General features: G+C 44.2%; 1 protein-coding gene across 7 annotated transcripts in view; it reads right to left on the bottom strand.

The window, feature by feature from the left end:
* Nucleotides 1-27430, bottom strand: part of atrnl1a (attractin-like 1a) — a 197887-nt gene that overhangs the window by 119691 nt on the left and 50766 nt on the right. For 6 of the 7 annotated variants that reach the window (XM_068567293.1, XM_068567295.1, XM_068567294.1 and 3 more), the window contains 9 exons: nucleotides 26940-27151; nucleotides 24855-24973; nucleotides 24225-24341; nucleotides 23478-23610; nucleotides 20273-20460; nucleotides 18008-18221; nucleotides 17678-17869; nucleotides 9694-9936; nucleotides 9065-9202 (listed from right to left, as the gene is read on the bottom strand). In XM_068567293.1, coding sequence (XP_068423394.1) covers nucleotides 9065-9202; nucleotides 9694-9936; nucleotides 17678-17869; nucleotides 18008-18221; nucleotides 20273-20460; nucleotides 23478-23610; nucleotides 24225-24341; nucleotides 24855-24973; nucleotides 26940-27151 — 1556 coding nt within the window. The remainder of the gene's footprint in view (nucleotides 1-9064; nucleotides 9203-9693; nucleotides 9937-17677; nucleotides 17870-18007; nucleotides 18222-20272; nucleotides 20461-23477; nucleotides 23611-24224; nucleotides 24342-24854; nucleotides 24974-26939; nucleotides 27152-27430) is intronic. The other variant, XM_068567297.1, reaches the window with a different exon arrangement.

The raw sequence follows: 27430 nt of genomic DNA, 5'->3' as shown, positions 1-27430 counted from the left end.
CATTAGAGAACAACAGTCGCTCCGCTTTGTCTTATTCCCATGAAACTCAGAGGTAGCTTAATGGGAAAGGAACAAATAAAGTCTCTTGTGGTGCTTTTAGCTGAATGTCGCTCTGTGGCTTTTTCAACAAGCTCTTCTTCTGCTATTTTCTTTTACCTCTCAACCATTTGAAAGACAGAAAAGAAAGAGAGGTGCTGTGAGCTGGAGTGTTGAGCAAAAACATTTCCATAACTCCTGTTTGACGACTCAAAGAAAAAGACTTCAGGCAGTTGGACAAACAAATAGTCCAACAAGCAAGCAGACAAATTTTATGTTTGAGGCTAAAAACAAAGACACAAAATGCATGCAGGCAACTCTTTGTTATTTTAAATGTACAAATGTTTTCAGGAAGCTTCTAAAACAATAGCACAGGCCGAGTTTAATGATTAGTTTAGGCTTGTACTGTAAACCTGCAAACACTTTCAAAAGTGTAGAGGCACCAACATGCTATTTGAAAAACAAGCGGTATTTCTTGTTTTCCTAATCCCTCATACGAGCTGGGTTTAAAGACCTCATTTACAATAAACTTTGGTTTTCCTTGCAGCAGCAAACACAAAATGTTATCATGAACCTGCTCCTTGACAAATAAAGATGTATAATAATATAAAATAGTTGCACTCTGCGACGCCGCCGAGAGGTGTTGATTGGGTCTATAAGAAATCAACATTACACAGCTTGTGTGTGTGTCAGTGTGCTTGTGATGGTGACAGGTGTGTCATGGCTGCGTGCACATCTGCACAGGAGTGACACATTGAAGTGTTTGCGCTTCCTTACACGAGTCGTGCCGTGCTTCACGGAGGTGCGTGTACAGCGGAGAGGATAGCTTCCAAACAAGCAGCGTGCAGCTAAATAACCGGAGTGTGATTCTTTCTCCTGGTTTTCTCCGTGTTGTGCGATGTATCCGTCCCCTATTCATCTAATTACAACAGCCTGCCAGGTCCCCTGCTGTTCTAGCGAGAGCTAAATATCAACCTGCTCTGTAAAACCCTAGATTTTGTTAAATGTTGATGTTTCCGGTGTAAAGATGTCTGTATCTACCTCGGCACTGCGCTCACGCGGCGGTTTTACGGGTGATGGCGCCCTCCGGTTCCCTCTCAGGGAAACCCCTTTGGCTCTGTCAGCAACGTTAGCCGTAGCTTAAAGTGCTAGTGCCGTGAGCACAACTGGCAACTGAGGCGGCGGCCATGTTGAGAGCCGTTGAGAGGCAATCAACAATGCTTCCTGTCTTGTATGATGCACCTTTTATGTTCAATTAAACCCTTTTTTTTAAATAAATTTGAATATAATTGTGTTTAATGATTGAAGATTGGAAGAAAGTGAGATTGGATGCGAACTCTGGTCACTGCTAATCACTAGATTTGGAAATAAATCCTACAGAATCGTCAAATACAGGACTACTTGACAATGACATACATTTTAATAGTCTTTCAGGTTCATACTTGTGTTTTTGAATGTTTTAATGTTAAAAAAAACATTATTTTTCCTTAACGCCTGTCTCTTTTAGACTTCCTGAGATGCAATATTTAACGCAATAAAGAAAAAAAAGTGGAGGTTTTGTAAATTGGTGTTGACCCAACTTATGTTACCCACAACGTTCTCAAAATGGTAGTTTTCAATCTTCTCTTTTCGTCATAGTGCCACTAAACCCCCCTCCCTCAATGATTATGATCAAACACACGCTGTATAATATAATTTTTCCCCCATCATCTTCATCACCATCAATGTCACCTTCCAACAACTGCTGACTCTGGCGTTTTCTTTGTCCACTTCTACAGACGGGGGCAGTTTTGGCTCGATAAGCGCGGACAGGGCTTTATATTCATGTGTTTAATGAAGGGATGATGGGGAAGGGGTCGAGGGCAAAGGGGGCAAACATCACAGAAAAGAGAGGGAGGAAGTCTGTAAAATATGTGGGAACACACACACACACATACGCCTATGTATATCCGCACACAAAGAGATAAATTAATTTCATACCATTGTGATATATCAAAAGAGCTCTTGCATATAGATTCCTTCGCTCAGCTGTCTTTCCTTTCTTCTGATCTCTGGACCTTTTTCAAAGTTTCAATCATTTTAGTGTCAGTTTATTGCACGAGATTGACAGCCAGTGCCTCCTAATGAATCACTTGGATGATTTAAAGCAGATTTCCACTGGATTTCAACCGGAATAAACCTAAATAACTCTTTGAGAATATACTACAATGCTATATTTATGATCACAAATGTGTAGCGGTTTTGCTAAAACAAGCTATACAAGTCAATTCACGTGGTTCTCAATATAACCTTTGATTGAAGACGATGAACCTTCTCTGCAGGAGAACTTGTTCAATCAGATCCTTGTGTTTGGCGAGGTTGTTCTCGTCAATGGAGTTTGTAAAGCGGTAAAAATATGTATATATTTATTTTCTTCAGGTGGCAAAAACACTATTTCTGCTGCTAACGTCCACCGGCGCTTCTTGTTGCTGTTAGACAACAAAAAACCCTCTGACGGGGAACTAATTAGCAGATATATGTTTTTTTTAAAAAGCCACTGGACTCCACTAACAAAAGCAATATTGTTACCTGGTAGAACACGTGAGCACACGAGCAAAACCACTTCAAACTATCCAAACTAGCCCCGTCGGTTCTTTCAAAAACTAACGCTGACTCGGCCCGTGCTGGCGTTCACATTATTCACAAACCGTATTGATTCGCTTACTGTGGTCACCGGCGTCACTGATTTCTGCTGAGTGGGCGTTTCCATTTGAAACCCCCGCGGAAAAGAACGGACCCGCCCTTTAATATTGTCCACATACGGTGTGCAACTGTTCAGACATCTAATAGATGATGGAGGAGCTGAGTGGATGCACTTTTCTTCATGGTCCTCGTTTGAGGTCAAAGTCCCCATTTAGCGCTTTAATAAGATTGAGTGTGTGTGTTTGTGTGTGTGTGAGGCGACGTGTTTGCATTTTTTTGTGCAGCAAGTTGTCACGTTAGTCTAAATACGGCATTTTTATTCAACGCTGCCGTTTGTCAGACGTGACAGATTAGAAGCCGGTTATATTTACTTTGTCCTGGTTAATGTTAGCGTGAATGAAAGACGGCGTCTCAAAAGAAAGACGCTCGTTTTTGAGACAAAACGTGAGTCACGGCAGCGGCTGACTGGGGATCGGAAAGGGATTCAAAAGCCGTTTTAAAATCATATTTACAGAATCATTTGTGTGCGTGTGTGGCTTTGTGTGTGTATGTGTCTTTTTTTTTTTGCCTTTTTCTAAGCGCTCGTTTGTTGACCGGGCTGAAGCCAGGAATAGAGCTGCCAGAGGGAAGATGACTGGATGCCGCTGAGAATTATGAGTACTTCCGCCACAAGGCTCCACAGGTACGTAAACAAACACAAACAATCACACACACACACACACACACACACACACACACACGCGCGTCAAAAAAGCCCCCCAAATAATACATACATCTATATAAATATAGATATATTTATACACACACCAAAATACCACCCCAAAAAATAAATATATATATATATATATATATATATATATATATATATATATATATATATATATATTCATGCACACATGCACGCACACGCACACACACACACACACACACACACTTAACACAGTCGGATAGAGTGGATTTGGCAGCTTCTCCACAGAGAATGGAGCGACTCTGCAGGCAGCATCCTTTGTCTGCTGCTCTACCGCTGCTGAAGCTCAACAACAGCTGGCTCTGTCTGATCCATTACACACACACACACACACACAGACACACACACACACAGACTACCCTGCTGTCCTGTCTGTCCTAGTCTCTCGTCGAGGCTGCTGGTTGCCAGTTTCTTGCAGAGACACCACTCAACATCTCTGTGGCTGCGGCACTAAACACAAATTTAGAAAGAGCTCCTGCTGTTGCTCCCCGCTTAGTGACTCGTACATCAAAACCTCACAGTGAGGGACAGAGAGGATGGGTGTGTGGGTGTGTGTGTGGGTGTGTGTGTGTGTGTGTGTGGGGGGGGCGGGGGAAGGGGGGGGCAACAACCCCCCTTACCAAAACAACAGCAGTGGTTCTTTGTTGAAATGCTAAAAAATCAATATTTCAGTTTTCTCCATACAATTGACCTTTTTGTGACACACAGATTCTTTCTCAAGGTGTGCATACAGTGCAGCGGGATGATAATGTCATGTCGCCTTCATTTGGAAAACCGGTACCTGAAGAACCAAAACCGGCGATGTCACCAGAGACTTCTTAAAACCACAATTTTAACCTTAAAATGAATCAGTGTCCATATATCCATAACAATTCAATGACGCTCAAGTCGCCGTGAGCGGATATATCGACCTCTTGATGTAGAAAACCTAATCCGCTCGACATGAGATGACTCGATTTAGCGGTAGAGTTGTATTTGATCACGCTTTCCGGGACCATGAACGTCCATCTTGGCTGCGGACATAGAGGACGGTCCTCGGTCACGTTCCCACGAGAGGTCGCTTCACAGGGAAAACAGGAATAAAGCAAACAAAGGACGTTTTAAAGGGTTGAACGAACCGCCGATGCTGATGCTCGAGTCAGGAAGGCAACCCTGCCAGACCCAACTGGCGGTTGGTTGTAGTTTTTGTGAACGTTTTGAGTGCTAAAAGTCCGCTTTAGTCACCTTAATTGAACTCAAAAGAGGCAAGTCAAGTATCGCATGCATTATGAAGAAACAAAAAGGTTGCACATTTGATTTGGCTGAACAAATATATAAATATACCTGCTGTTTCTAAGTCATTTAAATGCAAATTGCCCTTGTTTGTATAATCCCTAGACGTGTTGATAGCGCTTTTTATCAGCGGACCATTTGTGACAGACTCGTCTCAAAGGCTTCGATTGCGTTGCATAAAGTCAGGTCGGTGCAACCGACCAAGGCTTCAGGAATGTGTCCATTCGAGCGAAAAGTATATAATCGCACCAAACATCCAGCAACTGCATCTTGATCGAAAAAGAATCACTCTCTTGGGAGAGAAAAGAAATACCTGTCCTGAGCTAAAAAACTTCCACTTTCACTCCAAAAATAGAGAAACAATCCCCCCACAATTCATAGCAAGCGCACCTCTCTCTGTGTAATGTATTCATACATCTTCTTCTCTCCGTTCCCTGTTGGAACAATGACAGACTGAAGAACAGCAGAAGTGCCGTAACCGCACGAGAAACAAGGCGTCGAACCTGTAAAAAAAAAAAAGATAATGAAACTTGACAAACGACCCAACGGCAACTTTTTCGACTCGTGTAGTGTTTCTGTGTATTGCGTAGTCCTGGATGACAGCTGGAGACGGCAAGTGAGGTAATGTAGAGAGAGAGAGAAAGAGGGAAAGGGAGAGGAAGAGATGGAGTATCAGAGCGAGGTGGACCCGGGGAGCCGCTGATGTGAATCATGCAAAATTTATGGAAGCAATAAAACTGTTCAGCGTGAGGTGCTGGTGGCAGAGGAGCTGCTGAAGAGCCGGGTAGCAAGAGATAACAAGCACAGAGAGAAATAACACAAGCAGGAAGCTGCATGTTCTCTCCTGACCACCAGGGGGCGACTCCTCTGGTTGTATAGAAGCCTATGTTTCATGTGTTAAAGCTGCATTCTCTCTCCTGGCCACCAGGGGGCGACTCCTCTGGTTGTATAGAAGTCTATGCTTCATGTGTTAAAGCTGCATGCTCTCTCCTGACCACCAGGGGGCGACTCCTCTGGTTGTATAGAAGTCTATGCTTCACGTGTTAAAGCTGCATTCTCTTTCCTGACCACCAGGGGTGATTTAAAAAACATGCCATCAGCCAACAATGTTTTTTTTCAATAGTTATTCATTTTTCAATAGTTTTTCCTTTTGAATATTTGGTGAATGAAATGTCAGAAAAACAGCGAAAAATGCTGATCCAAAAATGACATCTCCAAATTGCTTCTCTAGTCTGAACAATAATGCGAAACAACAAACAACCAAAAGCATTCAATTTACAATCAACAGACCTGTGTGTGTTTGTTTGTGTCCCAAGGTTATTTGAAGCGACCCCTAGTGATGTTTGTGTCGTGTCTTCCTCCTCACCTTACCTTGTTCACAGGTAACTTTGTTTTGAATTCTCAGCCATAATGTTTTCCCTCAAACTAACTTAAGTTAACGCTACACCTCTGAGGAGGCGGAGCTTCTGCAACGCCCTCTTTACTTATCCTCACGTGCAACTGTTTGGATGGATGTTTCACAGCCAGACTCCCGGTGTGCTTGCATAAAGATGAATGCACGTTTTCCCTGTCGGCCTCTGAAAAAATAAAATAAACCCCACGTTCTCCTCTGAAAGGGAGCAAAAGTCTAACCAGACATCCAGCGTGTGGTCAGCTGCAGCTGAAGGCCGGCACGAGTGCGTTTGATTTGGTACGTGTGCAGGACAAGGTGAACGCTGCATTCAGAGAAAAGGGACGCTAATGCCTTACACACACACACACACACACACACACACACACACACACACACACACACACACACACACACACACACACACACACACACACACACACACACACACACACACACACACACACTTCATCCAGATTTGACAAGGTTAGTTAATCATCTGTCAAAGGGACAGGGGGAACGGACGGACTCCGCTCTCCTCTCCTCTCCTCTGTCTGTCCTCCATCTCCTCTTCTTTTTCATCCCTCCATCTCCTCCTCTACTCCTTCACCGTCTCTCTCTCCATCCAAGGGCAACCGTCCTCTGCCGCCTGATATTAACCTTGTGTATCTCGCCACATGGTCTCATCTGTTTTTCCATTCTCCGTCTGCATGTCTTTGTCCCTGTTGCCTCCTCTCTCTCTCTTTCTCTACCTCTCTCTCTCCCCATCTCCATCCCCCCCTTTCCCTCCCCCACTGCCTCTCTGACCCGTCCATCCCTTTAACAACCCCTATGAGTCGAGGCCTCCTCCAATCGGCCACACGTCATTGCGTCCCGGCCGTTTAACTGGAGGTGAATGGAGTGGTCCTCTCTGAGTGGATTGATGGACAGATGGACCGTTTGAGACGGAGACTTATTGTGAACTGTAAGAGGGGATGACAAGGCCTGCAGAGGGAGTAAAAGAGGGACAAATGAAGGTGTGGGGAGGTAGAGGGAGAAGGGTGGAGGTGGGTGGATGGGTCTGGTCAGTGGAGATGAAAACAAAGCTCCAGGGAGGGGAGAACCAATAAGAGCAGCTTCTCTACAGATCCAGTTTAACCAGCTGGTTACTGGGGAGGAGAGGATGAAATAAACCAACAGGAAATGAAAGAAAGGAGGGTGGAAGACATGAGAGGAAGAAAAGGGAAGAGGAGAGGACCGCAAAGGAGGAAATGAGGATAAAGTAGTGAGTCAAATGTATTTATCTACGAAGAACTTTTCACAAACAAAAGTCAGAAGACAGGATTAGGAATACGAAAAGAAAAGTAACACGATACGTACAATAATGAAGAATAAGTCTTTAACACAAGAAACGTACTTTAAGAAGGCAGAATGAAAACAGAGAACACGAGAGATGTAAAAGGAATGAAGAAAAGAAGAGGGGAAAGCAAAAGGAAGAAGGGAAGACAAGGAGGAAAGAGGAGGAGAGGTGGGAGGAGGTAAGGAGATAAGAGAAGAGGAAACAAAAGGTAAGATTAATTGAACAAATATGACCGGAACAATGAAAGGAAAGGAGGCATGAAAGAGGTGTTGAGAGGAGAGAAAGGGCAGGACGAAGTAGGGGATGTGAGAGAGAGAGAGAGAGAGAGAGAGAGAGAGAGAGAGAGAGAGAGAGAGAGAGAGAGAGAGTACAAAAATGCCAAAAAGACGAAGAGACTAAGGAAGGGAGTGAAACGGAAAATATGGCGAAGGAAACCAAAAGAGGAGAGAGAGAAAGGACAGAGAGAGAAAGAAAGACAGAGAGAGAGAGACAGAGGGAGAGAAGAGAGAGAGGGAGAGAGAGGGGGGAGGAGAGAGAGAGAACGAAAATGCCAAAAAGATGAAGAGACTGAGAAAAGGAGTGAAACGGAAAACATAGCAAAGGAAAATAATACAGAAGAGCGAGAGAGAAAGAAAGAGAGAAAGAAAGGGAGAGAGAGAGAGAGAGAGAGAGAGAGAGAGAGAGAGAGAGAGAGAGAGAGAGAGCATCAGAGGCCGTCCTGTACGGCGGTGCCGGGCGGCGTGCATCCATCAGCGCGGCGCTCGCTGTGCGGAGCCGCTGGGGACGGAGACACCAGTCAACTCAGGAAATAAGAAAATGATTAAGAGCGATTTAATGTCACGCCGCCGCCGCCGCCGAGCCAAAAAGCACATCTGTCACACGCGAGAGTGATGTTACTGCACCTCCTCGCTCACACCCCTCTTTCCCCCCACCTCACCCACTCACCCCTCACTCATTCACAAGGCTCACCCCATCAAGGCCCACACTGTACCACACACACACACACACACACACACACTGTGCCTCAAACCACAGACACACAACCTAACAGAGCTGCTGACGGCGGATTCAGAGCAGATCAGGATGCACATCAACCAAGCTCCCCTCTCTCTCTCTCTCTCTCTCTCTCTCTCTCTCTCTCTCTCTCTCTCTCTCTCTCTCTCTCTCTCTCTCTGAGCCTTCATCAGCTCCATCTCTCCAAGTCTCTTCCTCTAGAAGTGAAGCAGCTTCTCGGCCTGCAGCCCTCGCTCCTGTCCGGACTACACGTGTATAGTTTCCGCTGCTCTGCATCGGGGAAACGAAGCCGGCGCTCGGCTTTGAAGCACTGCCCCCGTCAGGATGTGTGCGTCCATTACAGCGCGTTAGAGGCAGGAAGCGATGGAGGCAGACGGAGTAAACAACGGGGTTTCATCCTCCTCTCTGATGGAGCTGTGCGGACAAAACTAGTTTGAAGTATTTTAAAATTCAAAAGGACGGTTGTTTCAGTAGGAGGGACTTTTTTCTTCTTTTAGGACTCAAATCCAAGATGAAGTTATGATGAGAATGAGACTATTTTTGCAGCTTGATAATGGTTCTTTGGTTTTTTGGACACACTCACCGTTGCACTTTCCTCCGTTGGTGGGGTCGCCATAGTAACCGGCCATGCAGCTCTGGCAGTGCATCCCCGCCGTCAGGTTCCCACAGCGCTCACACACACTGCCGTTCACACACCTGCTGTGGCCGTTACACTGGCACGCTGGGAGGACATCACACACACAGAGAGACACACAAACATAAGATACACTTATTGGTGTATTCAGTGTATTGATGAAAGGGGCGTCAACGTTCCACAGAGAGTAACTGTTCCAATCAATGTTAATAATATTATATATATATATAATTTATTTATTAATATTATTATTATTATTATATTTATTATTATTTTATTATAATAATTATTATTTACTATATATATAATTATAATTTATAGTATATAATTTATTTCAAAATATAGTTATATTTATTATTATTATAATATTTATTATTATCTATTTATTATATATATAGAGAGAGAAATGGTATATATAATGTATTTTTAAATATTATTTTATTTTCATATATATATATATATATATATATATATATATATATATATATATATATATATATATATATATATATATATATATATATATATATGATTGTATTATATTAAACTTTCAGACAGAGCGTGCTGTCTTCCCTCACCGGGACATTGGATGAAGGCCCAGTTGAAGCCTCTGTCTGACGAACACAGGCTCTGATCCAGCACCATGTCCCGGTCCCGTGGTCTGTCCGGGGGCCCCGTCCTGGCGCCGGCGGGCTTCACGGGGCCCCGGTAGGACCCCTCCATGCAGACGCCCTTGCCGGTGTTACTGGGGTCGCCACACCAGCCGCACTCCGTCCTCTCCAGACACTCGGAGCACGTCCTCAGACCCGAACAGTTCTGGGCTGAGGACCAGGAAGCAAACGACACAGGAAGTAGTTAAGGACGAGAGGAAAAGAGTCTGGTGACCATTAAAGCTAGTCACAACACAACGTTGTGTGTTTTCTGGTCAGACAGGACTTTGTTTGTCGGTGATTTCCAAAAAAAAGTGTTACAAAAGACGCGAAAAAGGGGAATGAAGTGAGCTTTATTTGGAACTGAAAGACACAAGATGACCTTGAACGCATCACTCAGACTAATATTAATGCTGCTATATTATAAACAGAAGCTATAGCTGCAGTGTTGGAATGGAAGAAGTCCCCAACTCTCATTGAAAGTAAAGCAGCACCTTCACACTGTACTATATATATATATTTTTATCCAAGCAGCACAAACCGCTCCTGAGATCTACTTCCTCGAATGCACTTATCTTCCTTTGTTCTCCCTTTCTCTTTGACCCTCAACATTGATAAAGAAATGGACTTTTGTGTAGAGGAGTGCATTTGTATTCACAAAGTGGACGTGACATTCAAAAACACATCGCCGCTGCAAATTAAAAAACAACACTTTTCTTCATGGTATGGCATTCAAGACTTGTAATAGAAAACTAAATCTCCATACTGAAGCCCTTTTTCTTTTCTTTTCTTTTTTTACTGAATGTGGCGATAAGTGAGAAGAATAAGAAATCAAGGTTGTTGTTGGGTTTTTTCCCGAGAAAAGACGTTCTTTCCCGCGGTAACTTTACAGCTCGTTTTGAATCTTTCACTCCTTGTTTTTTTGCCGCCGCCGTCGACGCGTCTTCACGTCATCGTGAGTCTGAGTCTGCAGAGCGAGAACGAGGGAACGAGAGAGAAGAAGAAACCAAACAAAGGTGGAGAGGAAGTTATCCGAGGTGTCACGAGGCCGGCGAGGTGTTTCAAAGCGGCGCCGAGGACAATTTGCATTTTTTCTTTTTCCTCCAGAAGTTGTTTCTCTTTTGATCACGAGACATTTCCATAAGACGAGACGCTCTCGTGGAACACGGATCTCTTTCTCTGTGTGTGTCTGCTCGCTCGGCTTGAAATACACCTCCTGCCCTTTGTGTGTGTGTGTGTGTGTGTGTGTGTGTGTGTGTGTGTGTGTGTGTGTGTGTGTGTGTGTGTGTGTGTGTGTGTGTGCGCCCCCCCACACGTTGCATTATTCAACTGCAGCAATGCTGATTCATTTGTTCTCTCGGCCCTCTTTTATAATTACAAATCTCTCTCTTCTTTTCTCTCTTTTCCTTTCTTCCTTCCTCCCTCCCTCCCTTCCTTCATCCTTCCCTTCCTTCCCTCCATCTTTTCCTTTCTCCCTTCCTACCTCACTCTTTTCCTTCCTTTCTTCCTTCCTTCCTTCCTCCGTCTTTTCCTTTCTCCCTTCCGACCTTCCTTACTCTTTTCCTCCCTCCCTCCCTCTTTTCCTTCCTTCTTCCCTCCCTCGCTCTTTTCCTTCCTTTCTTCCTCCCTTTCTTCCTCTCTCCCTACCTCTTTTCCTTCCTTCCTCCTTTCGTTCATCTTTTCCTTCCTTCCTCCCTCCATCCCTCCCTCTTTTGCTTCCTTCCTCTTTTCCTTCCTTCCTCCCTCCCTCTTTTGCTTCCTCCCTTCCTCCTAAAAAAACCTGCTTTTGGATACAGTTGAGTTAGCAAACGGACATTTAGCCTTTTAATTCAGTAAAATATGCACACGAGGGACATTTCCTATCCCTAAAGCGTTGGATCAAGACGGCTCCATCCATCTATATAAACATGAATCTGTTCTAGTTTCTACAGTTCATCTCTACACATATACTGCCCCCCCCCCCTCCCTCCTGCCCCCCTCTCCATCGCAGCTCTCGACTGCAATTCATTTGTGAAACATGTCAAAATCAGCGACGGCGAAATGCATTAAATGTTTTCGGGCATCTGCCTGAACGCCACAAACATGATGAAAGGGGCCCAGAGGACGCCGAGCAACCGCGGCTCGCAGATGTGAGGGGAAAATAACAAGTCCTCCGATGCTCGCTCGCTAAACTGCGATAATATCATTCACCTGCTACGTTTTCTCTCTCTCTCTCTTTTTCTCTCTCTCACTCTCTTCTCCGCATGAGTCGATTCCCAACTATCCACATGTGCGTTTTCCACGTGGAGAGAATTAAGAGCGGCTGCTGCCTCACGTCGTCTTGAGGAGGATGAGAGGGAGCGACTGCCTCAGGCTTTTACACGGCCGGTTTTAAGCTAACAGCGCTAACGAGTTAGCTGCACCTCGTGAGCTGCAGGCCATTTCCTTTTGGATGCTGCCTGTGTTTCCCGTGACGGCGGGGAAACATGTTTCCTGGTTGAAGAAGATCTAGTGATGGACCAAAGACACAACGGTGAGTGACGGCTACTTGGTGGAGAGACATAGAGAGACATTTTAAACTGCTGTATTGCTTCTTTAGTTTCCCTTTAGGGTGATTGTTCTCTTTCTTTCTTTTGAATGCGAGGGGGTTTGAGACCTGCGACCTTTAGCTACAACAGACAAAAAATTCATTTTTTTATATGCTCTGGCTTCTTTTATTCAGATTAAAGTAGAGAAAAACGTCTTAAAATTCACATTCACTCGTTCCATTTCTTACTCTTTCTATCGTGTGTCAGATAATCTCTCAATACATATTTAAAGTTATGTTTCAGGGAAGTTGTCATGCAAAAAAATGAATGTCTGGGGAAGTTTTGTGTTGATCTCTATTTGTTTTTGTTCACTTATAGTGTCATCAAAATGTAATTAATTTCACAACACACATCTGAAAACGTTAATTTGCAAAAGTAAAGAAGTCGTAACACATAAAATAATGTATTAGGGGATTAGTGGTTAGGGTTAGGGGTTAAGGGGTCAGGGAGTGAGGGTGTTAAGGTGTGAGGGAGTAAAGGTGTTAGGGTTGGGTTTAGGGGGTTGGGGTGTTAGGGTGTTAGGGAGTTAGACTGTTAGGGGTCAGGGAGTTAGGGAGTTAGGAAGTTAGGGAGTTAGGGTGTTAGGGAGGTAGGGAGTCAGGTAGTCAGGGAGTTAGGGAGTAAGGGTGTTAAGGTGTTAGGGTGTTAGGGAGTCAGGTAGTCAGGGTGTTAGGGAGTAAGGGTGTTAGGGTGTTAAGGTGTTAGGGTGTTAGGGTGTTAGGCATCCAGATCGACTACGTTTTCATTGTATTTTTGGTCACGGCCGTGGAAACGTCACATCTGCAGCGTCTGCGTCAATGTGAAAAAGGAGAAAGAACAGAAAACGCACCAACTGGGTCGAATCCAGAAAGACGAAACGTTTCAGCCGGCGCCCCAAAAAAAACATCACTCGCTCCAAAAACTTCAGGCCTTCAAAGTCCCGTCAACAAGAAAACATTAAGCGCCACGTCGGCCGCCGCGCGGCAAACATCCACCGCGCGCTTCAAGTGAGCAGAAAATAAAGTTTTGGGAGGACGACATTCGGCTCTCCGTTTGAAACACCGGCGTCGGTTGTCCTCGTTGACGGAAATAACCGGGAGGACGGCGCCTAAACACAACACGCGTCATTTGTGTTCTGAAGGCCATCGTGTTGCGAGCAAAGAAGGACTTTATTGTTCCTGCCACCGGAGGGGCGTGTATTCATCTCATCCGATATTCTCTCAGCAGCGATCATCCGCGGTGTCGCGGCGGTACGTTCATCGAGCACGGCGGTTTGATGCCGTCCGCCGTCCCTGGAAGGATGGAGCGGCGTCTGGCTTCATCTCGTGGATTTTTTTTTTTTTTTCCTATAGTGCTTGATGGTTAGCATCGCCGCAGCCGGCAGCGTACAGATCTGTGTGAGCCCCCCCTCACACACACACACACACGCACACAGACACACACACATACATAATACATAAAACATCAAGTATAGATGCCATAAGCTTCTTTGTTCTTCACTCCTCTCATACGATAATACGTCACAAATCGGCAGACACGCAACATGTGTCGGAACACAAACACAGACACACAGACAGACAGACACACACACACAGACAGACACACATACACACACAGACCAACAGAAACACAGAGACACACATACACACACAGACACACAGAAAGAGACAGACACAGACGCACAGACACACACACACAGAGACACACACAGACACACATATACAGAGACACACACTCACGCACACACACACAGAGACACACACACACACATGAACACATACACACATACACACACATGAACACATACACACATGAACACATACACACACACACACACAAACACATACACACACAGACACGAACACATACACACATACACACACAGACACGAACACATACACACACACACAGACACGAACACATACACACACAGACACGAACACATACACACATACACACACAGACACGAACACACACACACACACACACACACAGAACCTCCTCCTCTGTGAAAAGCAGCTCATATCTGTAACATAACGGTGTTTGATGGCTGCTGACGGTCGTGTCTTCACAGCGACTGAAAGAATGGCCGCTCTAGTAAACTGTGATCTGAGACGCCGGCGCCTCCGTCTGTGTTTTATTGTTTGGAAGGCGCGACAGGGCGCAGAGCTGTTGAATCATCTCGACATTATCTCTTTCGTTCTCCGGCTGTAAGATTGAAAGGCGTTTTCTAATATTTGTGTTTCCGCACTCTGTCGCGCGGTGACATGTTTGACTTATCTCGGCGCCGCGGCGTGTCGTGTTTCAATCAGCGAATGTGCGTTTAATGTGCCGCCTGCGAACGTTAAAACGCGTCCGGGAGCTCGTTCACAGACGGCACTTTGAGGACGAGCAGAAGTCCAGATGTCAAAGACACAACTACTCGCACAAACTAGTAAAAGTCATAGTTTATTTAAATAAACATGCTTTACTGTTTTGTACTGAAAGGAAATACATATAAAGTAGTTTGCTTATTAAACTGCAACTTTCAAAAGGCACTGCAAATTGAATTTCCTTTTTTTTTAAAAGGAAAAATGCTATTTTTTGTTTGTTTTTTGTAGTTTTTATGGTTATTTTTATGATATAAAAGGGCTACATTGCTCAGTTGAGGATATTTGCACCTTCAGTTGCACATTAAGTCAATAGTTTCTGTCACATTCATGTCACGTTGCTCCTTCTGGTCACATGACATCTGTTGCTTCTGTCCATCCTGATAGAGGGATCCTCCTCTGTTGCTCTATGAAGGTTCCTTCCCTTTTTTCCCATTGAAAGGGTTTTTACTATCTTTATTTGGGTTTTTTTTCCTGATCTGATGTGAGGTTCTGGGACAATGATGTCATGTGTACAGACGGTAAAGCCCTCCAAGGTGACTTGTGCAATGTGGACTGCAGCTCGTAGCAGCGTTGGGAATGAAATCATTCGAAAAACACTGAAAAAACTGCTGAATACTAGCTTCCTGCTCTCAAGCTCCTGATTATCTCCTTCAGAAACCGCACTGGCATGGATTCGGTACGTGAGGCTTGTTCACCCGTCTCTAAAGCGGCCGTTTGTTAAAGTCAGGTCATCCTGTATCTTTCTATATCTTAGTAACTACACAACAATGAACAATCAGCTGCTCAGCGGTACCAACAGGAAGGATCGGCGGCATAAACATCTGGCGACGTGGGAGTTCCCGCTGCTGCAACAACACCGGGAGCGAGCGGCGACGCCACGAGCTGCGCGAAGAGGAGCGCCACCCTGACGTCATCGTGCAACGAAAAGGACTAATTTACAGTTGCTGTCGAAAGCTGCATGTTTAAGACCTTTAGGGACTCTGCTGGAGGCAGAGAGATGAGGAAAAAACTGTCACATAAGCCAAAGAAAGTCCATTACATAAGAGGAAGCATGGTACAGCACAATTAGGCCGGGGGTTGGAGCTCCAAACACGTCAAAACCTGACTGCTGGGGCAACACTGGAGCTAATTATTTCAAGAGCGCTGAAGAGAGAGAAAGTGTGTGTAGTGAGCCTCCAGCAGATGTGGAAAAATGGGAATGATACACAAAGCTTTGGGCCACAAGTATCTGATGAAGAAATGACCCAGTTCACATGGGATTCTCAGACGAGGCGATAGCGGTTCGCGTTGAGAAGCGGCGCCCGGAAGCAAAGGTCCTGAAGCCGATGAAACGCCAGTCAAGCGGAGACTCGAGTCTTGAAGACGCAACGCGTTGACGGACGGCAGAGGAGCGACAATACGACGCTTGTGATTTTTTAAATGAATTTAAAATATGTCCTGTTTTTGTTTTTTTGCGCATGGCGTTGAGGTGAAACGCAGCAGAACAAAGGCCTCCTACACACCTTCTGCCACCAGACTGAGGTATGAATAATGAAAAGGAGAAAAAAGGGAAGGAGATGCGGGGGAAATTTATATTTTAAAAAAAAAGGGTGCCATTATGTAAGCGCTGAATCAAAAGTGAAAGAAAGGAAAACAAATCTTTTGGAGCTGTCGGCACCAGCAGGGAAAATCTCAACAAAAAAACAACATTTGCTGCAAATCGACTTTTTTGTCCAACAAAAGAGCAACACAAAGTTTGACAACGAGGGAATACTTTGACAGTTTGGGTGATTTTCTAAATATATTTGTTTTTTGCCTTTATTTTACCTTGACTTTTTAAAATAAAACACCAATGAACACAATTTAAAGACTTCTTCTGATTGATCAGTCAGTTATTATTAAACGCATATATCATTGATTGGGGGAGAATTAAGTGTTGTACAAAATAATATAACACCTATTCTCATTGCTCCTTTCCATCCAATGTATTATGTAATAAATACTACTAAATATATATCGTACGTGTGATTTGTTTCGACGACTGAAGACCGTGTTACACATAAATGACGTAATGACAGTGAAGGAATATGTTTTTGCTTATACAGCAGCACTAAAGGACTTCTTCAACACTTCTTTAGAGCACAATTTAAATGTGAAGCGCCAAAAATAAACACTTACATTGTCCAGGAGACAATAAAAAGAAGAATCAGACATGGGGATTTGATTTGTTTGCATCACAACGGCAAATATTTGCAACACGTCGGGCATAAAACCTTGTTTAGATGTGTATTTCTGCCATCTGGGGGTCAAAAAGACGCAGCTTTTATTCGTAACCACGTGAGGGAACGCAAATAGCCGTTTTGTTTTAAAGCAATATTCCTCATATAAATTTATTTATATGAACGCAGACAGCAGGAAGTCTCTCCATTTCGCCAAATGACTCTATAAGTAGATGTGTTGTTCTGTGTTCATGTTTCCTGATCTGTTGTTCCTCACACACACACACACACACAAACACACACACATACACACATTCCTGCACACGTGTACTCAAACCTCCAGCATCCCCCTCAGGAAGCGTTGATATGAGAGCAGCGATGAGAGAGCTTCATGTTGAGTCTGTCGCGCGTCACTGGAGATGATCGATTTTCTGCCCTGCGGCTACAGGAAAGGTGTCGCCGAGTGTGTGTTTGTGTCAGTGTGTGTGTGTGTGTGTGAGAGAGGTGGAGACCCGACTGCTGATAAGAAAAGAGATCGATACGAGTCTGTAATGACTCCCGTCGCATCGCCAGATGACAGCGGAGTACCATCAAACGCCTCATTCATCTGTATCTACCCATCTGAGCTCTCACCTGTGTAGCTCCGCCCCCTTTTCCACTAACACCCACTAACACCTGGCTATTGGCTTCATTGGGGGAAAGTTGACAATCTGCATATAGCTAGGCTAACCGTTGTCGTTAGCTCGCCAGCTAGTTGTTCAATCCCCGTGTTTGATGACGTCTTATTGAGTCTCACCTGCACAGTCCTGCGTCTGCCACTCCAGACACTGCCCGTAGGGGAAGGAGATGACGTAGGCCGACGAGTCCACGCAGCGCTGCGTGCTGCCGCACCACATGCACTCCATGGCCTGGCTGGTGCAGTTGGCGCAGCCGCTGCGCAGCGAGCACGGCGTCCTGCAGGGACGGGCGCTCTGGCTCTGAGGACTCCCTGAGCGGCGGAGGAAACAGGAAAGGAGACTTTTCAGGAGGCGGACGTGAGATTATGTTACGTGTTAGTGTGGCTGAGAAATGTGGGTCGGATCAACGCAGCTCGTCTTCGCGGCTTCGTGTCTGATATCGGACTCACCGGCAGGTTTCTCGCAGATCAGGCCGTCGGCGGTGGCCGTGCAGGGGTTGGCTTTGAGCCCGGCCGCCTGCGCCCGCTCCAGGTAGGCGCAGAAGCCCGAGTCGCTGGGCTCGCCGGGCGACCAGCGCAGGCTGGTGTTGGTGAAGGGGGAGGCGTCCTCCCAGCCCCAGTAGGAGACGTTGATCTTCCTCAAGCCGACCCAGGGTGATAACGTCTGCAGAGGGCAGGGTCAGACAGATACCAGAGAGACGTCCAATAGTGTTGGAGAAAAGGCTGAGCTTCATGTATAGTTATATTTAAAAAGCAGAAGTGTTATATTTTTGTTCGGCGTTGCTAATACTGGTGTCGACGGTCACGCTATCTATAGAATCAGCTTTTCCCACAATGCATTTGAGGGAAGTATCTGTGCAGACTATCTACTGTCAGTAGAGATGAGCAGCTGTTCCAGCGTTAGCATTTTAGAAGTGAGATCACAAAAATACAGAGAGCAATCAGGGTCGAGGTCAAACAACGATTGTTTGAGAGTCGCTGAAAGAACATTAACGACGACGACGATGAATAAAAGGAATCCTGACGAAGCGCAGATGCTATTCGCTTCTTGTTTTCTTGGTTTCGCTGTTAAAGAAACAGAAGAAAAGAACGGTAACGAGCCCTAAAATGTATGCAGCTCACATGTACACAGGGACGGTGTCCTAGAAACAAAGCCTTCGTAAGAAGAGGAGGAGTAAACCTTCCACATGTGTAAAAAGGAGAAACTGTTCAGATTTGCCCAATTTATAATTTCGGGATTTTGAAAAGGCGGCTGTAATTATAGCAGCTGAGTGAAGTGGAGCTCAGTGATCATTTTAAAATCATTTGCTGGGAAAACAAGTGAGATTTGTTTGGTAAAAAAAGAGCCCATAATGACTATGAAAAGAGTTTAATTTGAAAGAAATCCAAAGTATTTTCCCCCACAGCTGTGATTCATTTCATTAAAAGCTACAAAACGTCGCGTTGGTGTTTATGCCCACACGTCCACCCGAAAAGCCTCTTCCACTCAGCGGCTTTGTTTGCGATCTGGATGCTATCTGGAAATTGAATTTGCAGAGATAGGGAACAAAAAAAAAAGAAAAAGTGGAATGACAAAACCAGATCCAGAGATTTAGCATCAGCGTGACCTGAAAGCATCACAAGGTGGATGAAGAAATGTTTCTCTGAGAGAGTGTGCTTCTCTTTCTTCCTCCCGACGCTGCACATTAATCAAAAAAGAGTGAGCAAACAGACCAGCTGTTTTAAACGAGGGGTGTGATGTGGTGAAGAAAAGACTCACACGTGAATGTGCGACTAAAAAACATTAAACATCCTCTTACTCTTTGGAGACTTCTGGGTTTATTACCATAAAAAGTGATGATGGGAAATTCAGACTCTAATGCAAATTTTGATAGAGAAAAAAACTCTCTTTTATTCTTTTCATTGATTAGATCGTTGTTGTACACGTGTTTAAAATATGTAAAATAATCTACCATCTGGAGTACACACGTTCTTTGGCGTCGACTAATACATAACTTTACATGTATGATGTAAAGGTATGTAAAGGTAGGATGTATGATGTAATGAAAGTGTTATCCGCCAAGTTGTCCACATTAAATAGAAATATATATATATATATTGTTGTTTTTTTTTAAATCACCTCCATTACTAATACGAGTCAAAGGTAAATTATAGAAGCTACATTCCTGCAGACGAGGTCTTTGACCTCGACAGTTTGACCTTCGTCAAAGTCTGAATTCCTTTTTTTTTGTTCCCAGAGAAACAATCAGCTCTGCAGAGGAGAGCAGAAACACAAAGAGGGAGTTTCAAACTAAAAAAAAAAGGGATCAATAGACCGCCGGTATGAAGAGGAAGAAGGTAATGCCGATCCATAACTTTCAGGTATGCCCTACGAGCATTTTATTTAAAAAAAATAGCTGTAAATTGATCTTCACCATTCTAGTGCAGCGATGCGTGTTAGTATCGGTGGAGAGACACGAGGAGGAAGCTTTTATAATGTTTAGAATCGTAGCAATCAATGTCTTTCATTCACAAACAGAATAGAAACACCTCTAATATGCTTGTGAGCTAGTTTCTTATGCTAACAGATGAAAAAAAAACAGCTTTATAACCCAGAGTGGAAAATAAAAGGCTATACATGAACTTTCACAAACACCGTTAGCGAGCAGGAGTCCAGTCGGATCTCTTTTTCTAAGCGTATTTATGTTTTTATGTAGTTTTTTTCCCTCCACCCACCTTGTCTTGCAGGTGGTGTTTCTGCAGCTCCTCCAGAACAAAATTGACTTGCTTGTCTGTGAGCAAAGAGGCGATGTTTCCTCCCAGGTTCTTGCAGTAGTGCTGGGCGTTGTCGTAGCTCTCGCTGCTGGAGTTGATCCTCAGGCAGGCCTCCCCGACGTGGTGCCAGCCCTCCCCGCACAGCTGGCCTGCGCGCACACACACACACACACACACACACACACACACACACACACACACACACACACACACACACACACACACACACATACATACATTAATACTTAGAAAACTACAGTGGACGTCTACAGCCTCCTCGTAAACTGAGTTTTCCTTCGATGTTCATGAAACGCGGGAAAACATAGTTGTCGGCGTACAAAGAGACAACGTCCCCAGATGTTATATTTATTTGGGGATAAACAATGTTCTATGTGCTACAAGTAGCATTGAACACAAGTACAGTCAACATTGGTATGCTACATTCCTAATGTTGTGTTGGGCTATATGAAGAGCTAAACATTGGCAAGTTAATGGGCCTATAATTAGCACACAATCATGCTAATGTTTACCATTAGCTTGTAGTGCTGAGTATGCTAACATGCATACATTTTTCTGACTCATGTCTAGCATTTGATTATGCTAAGAGGCCGAGTGTTAGCTTTCTAATATATTTGGCTTTAGCTCGTACCATTAAGCAATGCTAACAAACGGTGGGAAAACTCTCTGTGGGCGACTGGTGGACAAGAGAGGAACGTAACTGGAATTTAACCTTTCGAAAATCCTCCTGCTCCCATTGTAAGTCCCAGCATGCCCCATTTTGGCATAAAATACGTAATATTTTTCCATTTTTGAACCGAACGACACAGTTTTTTGACTGAAACTCATTCCTAACAGGCCAAGACTTTGTTTTATTGTGATTTTTGTTGCAGATTCTGATTCTTTAGGTCCTAATCTTTAAAAAAAGGTGTCTTATTGACGCTCTAGGAGGCTTTTTTGGGGAATCTGGCTCATATCATGCTGGATGTTCATAGTCACAATCTAAATATCTTTTAAAAGTGATTTTTTTGCTGATATACATTTTTTCCCCAAGACTTTGCTGAACAAATACACACAATAAACCCAAGTATTGGAATTCATTTGGGGTTCCTACGACGACTCAACGGGTTGTGGTCGACGTGATGTCCTGGAAAGTGAACTTCGCTGCCGAAATCGACAGTCAATTGAATCGCTTTTAGAGGAATACTTTTGCTAAAATGTGATTCATAAATAACACAATGGATTGATTTTGTAGACTGACGTCATTGTTGACTTGTGTTGCTGTAGATGTCGGCCTATGTCCCGCATGGGGTGAAGAAAAGTGAAGATCTGTGGCGATTGAGGAGTCTTAACACAAGTTGAGAAAGTCAACTCGTATATAAATAAACAGCATATATGAACTGGTTGTTCTCATCGCGGTCACTTGGGAGCGTCTTGTGGGAGTTTGAGGCCGTTCAATTAGCCGGGATGAAAGGCTCCACCGAGCGTGGCTGTTTACTGTGGACTCCGAGACTGATTACAATCACAGGTCCACAATGGCTTCCATCAGCAACCTTTTCATGCTACAGAAAAAGGAAAAATACCTGCTGTCTTTCTTTCTTTCCCCCCCCAAAAAAAGCAATAGCACCGGGCGATAATCTACCAAAACACAAAAAGAGAACAGGAGACAAATGACGGGCTACAAGAGGAGGAGTAGCAACGTAAATAGATTAGGTTACGCGGTCTTTGTGTAAAAGCAGAGATAAACATGTCGGGCCATTTAGCATAATTAATCACAACACAGTGTCGAGAAAAAGAAAAGGCCACAGCTGCCACGGTGGTGGAGCTACTTTCCATTACTGCGCGGCTCATTTCAGCCACACGATTACTGCGAACCTATCCTCCGAGAAAATCATGACAGATACAGAAGCTTTTGTTTTTAGCCTTGTCACACTAATGGTCTCAGAAACACACACAAACGCACACACAAAGATGTAGCGATGACCCTTTAAAAAGGTCGTTACTTCCTGTTCACACAAACAAAGACTGGACGGTTCGCCCGTCATCACGCCGAGCCCGATCCACACAACACAAACAGTCAAAGACTTAATAGTGCAACGTGAGATGAATTAGCACGTTTATTATGCAAATGTGGTCTGACGCTCAGTAGCTGCAGCTGGAGCTGCTCTGGCTTCACAATACTGAACAATAAGTAAACAAGATGCATCGCAAAGGACAATATACGGCCAAGAAGGAGCTAAACCAGCAGAAAATAGACCACTTTGTGGCGTGCCAGAGGGGGGATATAATGGGGAAAGTCAGAGTATAGATGTCCAAATGCAGCAGATTATACCGCATTATAGCACTAAACAGCAACATCGTGGATGTCAAACTTAAAGCTGGTTCGCCATTTGTTTCGATGCAACGTGATGTTCCCGACGAGTGGATAATGAACTAAAATAAGGGCTGTAAAGCGACGCAGAGATGTGCAGCGCGTAGCAGTGTGTGCGTTTGTGTGCACGCCAGCTGAACACAAACACAAGAATGCGGCAGCCTAAAATACTGAAGATGTATAATTAAATCTGCAGAGCAGCAAGAGGACGCTGCCCTCTGTGAGGAGGCCATCAGGGTCAAAAAGCCGGGAAGGGAGACTCGGGTTTTAATCTGAACTCATTCGATGATGTAATACAGTGATGACGTCATCATGGGATTTCTACAATCCCATTAAGCATCTTTTTGACAGGGAAGCCCATTTTTGTCATAATGACAACAACAAAAAAGTTTTTTAAAAAAGTCAAAATTATAACTTTTTTTATGACAAAAAAAAGTTATGACAAAAAAATAAAAGTAAAAAAAAAAAGTCAGAATTGTAACTTCTTTTTTAAGCTTTCTTTATTTTTAAAATCCTTAAATTATGTTTTTTTTGGTCATAATTATGACAAAAAAAATCAAAGTAAAAAAAAAAGTTTTTTTTTTTTGTGTCATAATTCTGACTTTTTTTTAACCAAAAAATATTATTATTATTTTTTTTTTAAAAAACATAATTAATTTCGGTCATAATTATGACCGAAAGAAGAAAAAAGATCATCTCGTGCAAGGGCTGCACGTGCAATTATGACGGCGAACGCTGCATGCATGTTCACGCTCTGTGTGTGTGTGTGTGTGTGTGTGTGTGTGTGTGTGTCCTCACCAGGAAGTGCTTGACACTCCTGCTGCTGCAGCTCCCACTGGCAGTTGGCGTTGAGGGAGCAGCTCCTGCAGTTGGCCAGTCTGAAGCACTCCTGCTCCTCCCTGCGACTACAGGCGGCCGTGTCTCTCACCGACTTCAGACACACGGAGAGAGAGAGGAAACAACGTCAGTCTGGTTCATCATCATCATCATCATCGGTGTCCTCTTTAAATGCAATGAGCGTGAATGGGAACCGACACGATGTGCAACAGAAGCGGGAGATGAAGACAAAGTTTGACGCGTGAAGGAATCAAAAAGAAAAAGAGAAATCAATATGAACTCAGATGGACTTTTTATTGAAACGGCGTGCGACTCTCTTACACGAATTGTTTAGGGAGCATCATATCATGCTGGTTTCTTCTCAACTCAAAACAGGAATTTATTTAAGTTTTTCATTTTCTTTGCTTTGTTTTAACCTGCGATAAAAGTACAAAAGTCTTTTATAACAGTGCGATCGAGGATGTTAAATGATTTTCGCTTGTTATGTTCTTTTTAATTACATTAGAGGGAAACCCAAAGTGCTCTTTCTTGAACACCGTTTTTTAATCATTGTCAGAGAAAAGGTCGTTTTAAAAGGACACGAGCTAAATGTAAAGTCGTGATTTAGAGTCGGGAGCCTAATTTCCACTCAACCTAAAGGACGGCTCTGATCTCGACCCGACGCCCTGCAGCCTAACGGCGAGTGTCAAAGTGTCAAATAATACACACATGTCCCCTCCGTCTGGCTCCGTGCTTCCACAAGCTCAGCTGATGTTCAGACAACATGGTCGGCGGACGAGACAGAGACATAGCGCCGCCATGCTGCTGTGCCAGCTCCAGAGTCAGCTACACACACACACACACACACACACACACACACACACGCAGACACACACAGACACAGCCGAGCAGAGGAAAGCAGCATGCAGACACACATACAGAGAAAGACAGAGAAAGCAGGTTGGGAGTCAAAATAGAGAAAGAGAGACAAAGAAAACACAAAATGAGCTACAGAAAAAGGACAAAAAACACAAGTTATCTTACTCAAATATTACTTCAATCACATCTTATAATGTGTATATTATTGTTTGATTCATTAACATAATCAGAGGATAAAATAGCATCAATGTATTTGACTCATTTTGACCTTTTGACCCCCTTTTCCTCTGGGACAAAACGTTCAGGTCATCCTTCTAGTGGCTTGGTTCTAGATGACCACAATCATCTGGATGTTATTGCTCGCATCAAACACTCTGGTGTCGCGAGGTCTAATGAACGCCGCGGCCTCGAGGGGGAGGGGGGGGCACTAACTAAAGGCCGGCGCGTTGCAGAACGCCGCCGCCACGCCGATGGACTCACCACGGTGCAGTTGCTGGACGCAGAAATGCACTTCCTGTCCTCGCACCACTGGCAGCCGCGCGTGTTGGCGGTGCAGCTGGCGCAGTCCGGGAAGCGGAAACACCGCTCGTCCGTGCTGTCTGGAGGACACACACACACACACACACACGTTTAAACAATTTTTATTCACGCATGAAGCCATTTCTCTGTTCTCCACTGTAGCTGCAATCAATGTTCTTCTTCATCCTGATGTGACATTTTAACATTTTTATAAAGCACCCAAGTGATGAAACACAGGGTTGAGGATCATTTGAGCATTGAGCTTGATAATAATAACAATAATTATAATAATAATAAATTGAGAATTTAAAGTGTTTGAGGACCAAAAAGAGGAAAAAAGAACAAATTGCTGTTATTGGCTGATGAGAGGTTAACGCTTTTGTTGGTCTGTGGTCTTTTATGGGAAAGTTTTTATGTTGTTTTCAACTTTTTGTTGTTCCCTTTTTGTTTTGTAAGTATCGTTATTTGTGTTTTTATTGTGGTGCTGGAGTGAGGCAGCCATCTTGGCTCAAGGACCTCCTTGTAAAATAAATTGAAAATCTCTGCCAATAAACTTTGAATACAATTAAATAATAATAGTAAAACAGATAAAAATAGCCGATTGAGTTAATCATTTGCTGTGTTGTTGTGTAGTTGTTGTGCAGTTGTTGTGCAGGAGTAGTTTCAGGCATACACACACGTGGAACCGGTAAGTAAGTAAGGACATGAAGTGATTAGTGAGCGCTGCACATGAGCGTGTGACGTGAGATCCCTCCAGCTCGACCACGTTCAACGCTTCAGTTTGGAGACGACGAGACAAACTCTCTTTGACAAGTAGAAATGTTTCATAAGCATCTGCGCTACCTTTGAAGAAAGTTTACTTCTAACTCCTTGATGTATTTGAAGAAGAAAAAACAAATGAATCTGCTGGGGATTGTGCGCTGATGGACGACCGCTGATCATAAATCGGCAGGGAGTCGTTCAGTCGCAGGTTGACCGTCCAAAAAAACACCAAGAACAGCTGGAAGTTCAGCTCTTTAACACACGGTTTTCCGTCATTAACATATCACAAGCATCGTGACGTTGAATTGTCTCTAACCTGCCTAAGAGGAGGAGAATCCAGGTGCAGGCGTGTGACTGTAGCTTCCCTTGAGAACTGGACATTTCACAGCATAGCTGCGTTACACTGACCTCGCTAACCTCAACTTTAATAGACGTGAAGATCTACAGAACATAAGAATTTAAATTATCTTTTTTTCTGGTGTATGTCAGGAAGTCGGAGGCAAGTAGCTGCTCTCATGCAGCGTAAACTCGCACATCATTATCATGTTCTGGCTGTGATGAAAAGCAGAAGGCACAAGGGAGCGGCGTTATCGTGCCGCTTCGGTCATTTATACATGCGGCGCGCCTGTTTTTAGGATGAATATGCATGAAGCAGAGCGTCAGCGAGACACGGATCTGGGACATGTTGAATCATGCATGTGAAGGTCCATGCATGTGCTTGTTTTTGTTTGTTTTCTACAGCTCCAGTCAGCCATTGATGAGCATGAAGCATTCTGGGTGCAATTTGTTGGTGCGGGAAGGCAGTTTAGCTGTCAATTGATTCATTATTTATTACGTATTTTGATCATGTGACAACGCACACAAAATGCAGACTGTGATGGCAAAGTATAGGGGGATTTGTAGTAAACGGGTTTAAACATCATTTAAAAGCAATGGATCCATGTTGTTCCATTTAAAAGTGACAGTTCAACCATTAGCATGATCGCTTTTGGACTAAGAGAGATGGACGAGGGTTCAGACTCAACCTAATTACTTCAAAATCAGGTAATTGTAGCAGCATTGGCCTTCTGTTCCCAATTTTACGGTACGCAGACTAACTTCAGACACTGAATCCTTTCGGAATAGTTATTATTCCCATGAAATAATTGGTCTTTTGGGAGCGACACTTAGGCAGGATTGCGCTGTGTATTTAAGGGAAAATGATGTTGACGTGACAGAGAAACTATTTAGGGTAAAGGACAGAAAGATGGGAACAGTAAAGCTGAGCAGACGGGGGTTACCTACCAGGTCGCGGGGGGCAGAACGGTGCAGGAAACCTGTGGTCGGGTGGTTTGGGCTCCCAGGGGACACATCTGCTTTTCGCCCATTGGCAGCGAAGGCCCGGCCCGGCGGCGGCGCACAGAGCCGGGTCGGAAAAGGCCGGGCAGGACGGAGGGGTGTAGGCCAGCACGTCGTTCAGGAGGAGGCCCGAGAAACCTCCGAAGATGAACATGGAGCTGGAGACGAGACGAGGCGAGGGTTAACGCAGAATCGCGAGGGGCAACGGGGAGAAAAAACCTGCGCAAAAAGGTTACAGCGAGACGGTAAGAAATGTTGGGACAGCAGCAGGAGAAGCTTTCAAAGATAAAGCTGGGAGAGACGCTTCAGTTTGAAGACGGCTTTTGGAAGTTCAAAGCTGACTTTCTGTCGGGTAAATGGTGTTAAAGGGTCAGGCCGTTATTTCTGAGTTCAGGGATAAATCACTCCGCATCGAGATGGAAGTCTTTGAAGAGAAA

Source organism: Clinocottus analis, unplaced genomic scaffold (genome assembly GCF_023055335.1).
Source record: "Clinocottus analis isolate CAN_PGR_092001 unplaced genomic scaffold, fCliAna1.0.p SCAF_8, whole genome shotgun sequence".
Lineage (NCBI taxonomy): Eukaryota > Metazoa > Chordata > Actinopteri > Perciformes > Cottidae > Clinocottus > Clinocottus analis.
This window is presented reverse-complemented; position numbering and strand designations above follow the sequence as displayed.